Source organism: Nicotiana sylvestris, chromosome 2 (genome assembly GCF_000393655.2).
Source record: "Nicotiana sylvestris chromosome 2, ASM39365v2, whole genome shotgun sequence".
Taxonomy (NCBI): domain Eukaryota; kingdom Viridiplantae; phylum Streptophyta; class Magnoliopsida; order Solanales; family Solanaceae; genus Nicotiana; species Nicotiana sylvestris.
Window position 1 is genome coordinate 205,913,324 of NC_091058.1, and position 4,096 is coordinate 205,917,419.

Genomic DNA, 4,096 nt, shown 5'->3' on the forward strand with positions numbered 1-4,096 from the left:
CACAAGGAAATTGGAACAACCAAGGCCACCAAGGCAATTGGAGTGGTGGTAACAATAATCAAGCTAATTGGAATAATCAAGGTAACCAAGGCAATTAGAGAGGCAATAATCAAATAAATTGGGGTGGCAACTATCAAAGCAATTGGGGAGCAATAACCAAGGAGGGTGGAACAATAACAACAATCGGGGATCGGGTTTTCAAACGCTCCCGATGTTCCGACAACCTAGCAATCCACCTCCATATACTACTCAAGGTTCGAGCTTTTCTAACAATGATATGGGTTGAATTGAGAACATATTTAAACATATAATGGAGAAGAATACTGACTCTAATTCTCAACTAGCCTCTCATAACACTTCTATTCGCAATTTTGAAGTTCAATTAGGCCAAATCTTGCAAGCTTTTAACACTCGTACTAAGGGGGAACTACCAAGTGATATGGTAGTGAACCAAAGGGTGGAAATAATACGGGACATGATATGGTCGTGACTACAAGAAGTGGAAAAGGTGGAGATGCAACCACCTCAAATCAAAGAAGAATTGTGGATGATGATGTTGTGGTTCAAGAAGATGAAATTCCAAGCAATGTGGTTCAAGCTAATGAGGAAGTGAGAATTGATATTGATGAAAATGTGGAGGAGACTCAAGAAGAAGTGAACCCGTCTAGGGAACATGTGATTGACTTGCTAGAACCGGTAGTACTAAAGGCTAAGGCACTAATACCAAGGCCCCCTCTTTTGTACCCTCAAGGCATGCAAAGCATACCAATTCAAAAAGTTCATTAATACGATGAAGAGTTTGTCTATTAATGTGTCGTTGGTTGAGGCATTGGAACAAATTTCGGGATATGCAAAGTTCATGAAGGATTTGGTGACAAAGAAAAGATCAATGAATTGTAAGACTATCAAGATGACACATCAAGTGAGTGTTATTGTGCACTCAATAGCTCCAAAATTGGAAGATCCAGGTGCTTTTACAATCCCTTGCACTATTGGGAGTGCCGACTTTGCCAAAGCTTTATGTGATCTTGGGGCAAGTATCAACTTGATGCCCTACTCGGTGTTCAAAACTTTGGAGATTGGGCAACCAAGACCCACATCCATGAGGTTGCAGATGGCAGATCGTACAATGAAAAGGCCATTGGGTATTATTGATAATGTGTTAGTTCATGTTGACAAGTTCATCCTCCCGTCGGACTTTGTGATTCTTGATTTTAAAGTGGACTATGAGGTGCCTATTAATTTGGGTAGACCTTTACTTGCTACGGGTAAGGATCTTGTTGATGTGGAAGATAGTGAGCTCACTTTCCGTATGGGTGATGAAAAAGTGGTCTTCTATGTGTGCAAATCTATGAGGCAACCGAATAACAATGAAGTTTGTTCATTCGTGGATTTGGTGAAGGATGTGATTGTTGATGATGCTAGTGCTACAATGAATGTTGAGGATAGTTTGGAAGTCGTTTCGCTCAACCTTGATGATGAGGAGGAGAGAGAAGGTTATGTGGAGTATGTGAATGCATTTCAAGGAATGGGGTCATATACTTATGAGCCCCGCAAGATATCTTTGGATCTTGAAAATCGAAAGACTCCTCCAACAATGCCCTTAATTGAGGAGCCTCCCACTTTGGAGTTAAAGTCATTGCCTCCGCATATCAGGTATGAATTCCTTGGCCCTTCTTCTACTTTGCCGGTTATTCTTTCTTCTTGTTTGACAAACCTGCAGGTAGAGGCACATTGGAGGTGCTACAAAGGAGGAAAAGAGCAATCAGATCAACATTGGCGGATATCTGAGGCATAAGCCCCGCCTTTTGTATGCACAAGATAATTTCGGCATAAAGCTCAAAATTGCTTAAAGGTATTCTCGAAAACTAATGAAATGTGCTTGCTTGCAAGAGTGTTAGAATATGAGCTAAAGCGATGAAAATCAAATCAAGAAGGAGTAATTTTGGATAAGGACAAAAACAAAGTTAAAAGGGCACTGTGCGGACCGCATATATTGAGTGCGGCCGTAGATCATGAAGAAAGCCTCTGACAAGAAATGCTCTACAAAGTGCGGACCGCACAATTCTGGTGCAGCCATAGAAGATAAAGTTCAGAGAGATGGGATTTTAAGGTCAAGAAAAAATGCGGGCCGCACAAAAAATCAAGAGCGCGGTCGCACTCAGAAATATGCAGTCTGCAGAAGTCCCACAATGCCAAAGCCGAAGCTTAAGGAATGGGGACTGCACTATAATTGTGCGGCAGCAGAAGCAAGAGTTCGGTTGCACTCATAAATATGCGGTCTACAGAAGTTGAAGGATTGCGGCCGCAACCCAGAATTGTACGGTCACAAAACTGGGACTTGTCAAGCCAAGTCTTAATGTTCGGACCACATACATAATTGTGCGGCCGCACAACCTTCGCAAGGGCAATTTTGTCAGATATTTTCAGCTTAGTATAAATAGAACTTTTTGTCATTTTTAGGTTAAGTTTTGTAAGTTGGGAGCACCTGAGCCGTTTTTATTTACTGTATTGGGTAGCATTGTTCTAGATTAGCTTTTAAACATTAGATTTTCTTTTCTTAGTCAAGTATTATGAATTCTATCTTAGTTTCTTCTTTAATTTCTTCATTTTCCATGAGTAGCTAAACCCTTAGTTAGGGTTGTGACCCAACCCTAGTATGGGTACTAAATGAGTAATTGATTTAGGGTTTATTTATGATTGGGTTTATGATATTTAGCCTAGTTCTTGCTTGAATTTGAGAATTGATGGTTGCAAACATTGATTCATGCTTATTTGACTTAGTTTCTACTTGAGAAAGAGAGACTAAGTCTAGAAAAACTTGGCTAACAAGAAATTGAGATGAAGTCAAGAAATTGATGGCCCTAATTAAAGGGTCAAATATAGAGATAGTAAGACCCGACTTGAGCATATATCACTTATTTTGTGAAATAGCCATTTGGACTTGAGAAAGCCAAAACGGGCAAAATCATTCAAACTACCGAGAGGTATAGAGTGAGTAATTGAGTATGATTGCTATATTGTATCTCGATCAACCAAACATGCCCTAAATCTCTCAACCTAGTAGGTATCCATCTAGGCAGAAGTTAAAACCCTAGATCTTTCATAACTTGAAAAATAAGCAAAACCAAAAATATTGTCTCTTAGTTCTACAATTACAATCAATAGTTTAAAAGTAGAAGTAGAAACAATAATTAAAAATGTGGAAGTATAATTTGAGGCACATCATACATTCACACTAGGTGTATACCTAATCCAAAATCTAACTCCCTGTGGATTCGACCCCGACTTGTGTTGGGTTTTTATTATTGCTTTGTCCACCTCACAACCTATATTTGTGGTGTGAGTTTGGGCGACATCAGACATCTTCATCATCCTTAAAATGACATTGATATCCCAGTTAGACATTCCAAGCCCGCCTTAACCATGCTCTTTCAAATCTCCACCAGAATTTTGTTTGGCCCGGTCGCTCTCCCCCTGCTCTTCTTACACATAGCCTCCTCTACCTCCGCAACTTTTATACACCTGTAATACCCAAAGTCCCGAAGGCGCTCGGAGTTTTCTAAGTCACCCAGCACAATGTTCTTATCCCCCTCTTCATTTAGGAGTTTATGGAAGTACGTTGCCATCTCTATCGAATCAGAGCCTCATCCAACAACACTTTACCTTCCTCACCCTTGATGCACTTCACTTGGTCCAGGTCACGGGCCTTCCTCTCTCGCACCTTGGCTAACCTATACAGCTTCTTGTCCCCTCCCTTGCCTCCAAGTTCTTCATACAAGCGCTCAAATGCAGCAGTCTTAGCCGTTGTAACTACTAACTTTGCTTCCTTCTTAGCCACCTTATACCGTTCCATGTTCGTCCTCTTCTCCTCCCCGTCTATGCTTTCCACAAGCTTCAAATAAGCCACTTTATTGGCTTTCACTTTACCTTGGACCTCAGTTCTCCACCACCAATCCCCTTTGCGGCTACCAGAAGGGCCCTTCGAGACCCTCAATACCTCCCGAGTAGCCTCTCTAATGCAATTCGTAGTTGCACTCACAGTCCACATACCAATCACGTCCCCACTAATCTTCCATGCCCCCACAGCTAGCAT

General features: G+C 41.2%; 2 protein-coding genes across 2 annotated transcripts; one reads left to right on the plus strand and one right to left on the minus strand.

Moving 5' to 3' along the window:
* Positions 1-790: 790 nt before the first annotated feature.
* On the plus strand, positions 791-1,798 carry LOC138886198 (uncharacterized). Its single transcript, XM_070167247.1, has one exon. The coding sequence runs from the start codon at positions 791-793 to the stop codon at positions 1,796-1,798; it is 1,008 nt and encodes a 335-aa protein (XP_070023348.1).
* Positions 1,799-3,631: 1,833 nt separating this feature from the next.
* LOC138886199 (uncharacterized) lies at positions 3,632-4,096 on the minus strand. The gene has a single exon (XM_070167249.1). It carries the CDS (start codon positions 4,094-4,096, stop codon positions 3,632-3,634), a length of 465 nt encoding a protein of 154 aa, XP_070023350.1.

What these genes read in the sequence shown, in the direction of transcription:
- LOC138886199 (XM_070167249.1), bottom strand. Translation starts at nt 4,096, where the DNA reads ATGCTAGCTGTGGGGGCATGGAAGATTAGTGGGGACGTGATTGGTATG.
- LOC138886198 (XM_070167247.1), top strand. Translation starts at nt 791, where the DNA reads ATGAAGAGTTTGTCTATTAATGTGTCGTTGGTTGAGGCATTGGAACAA.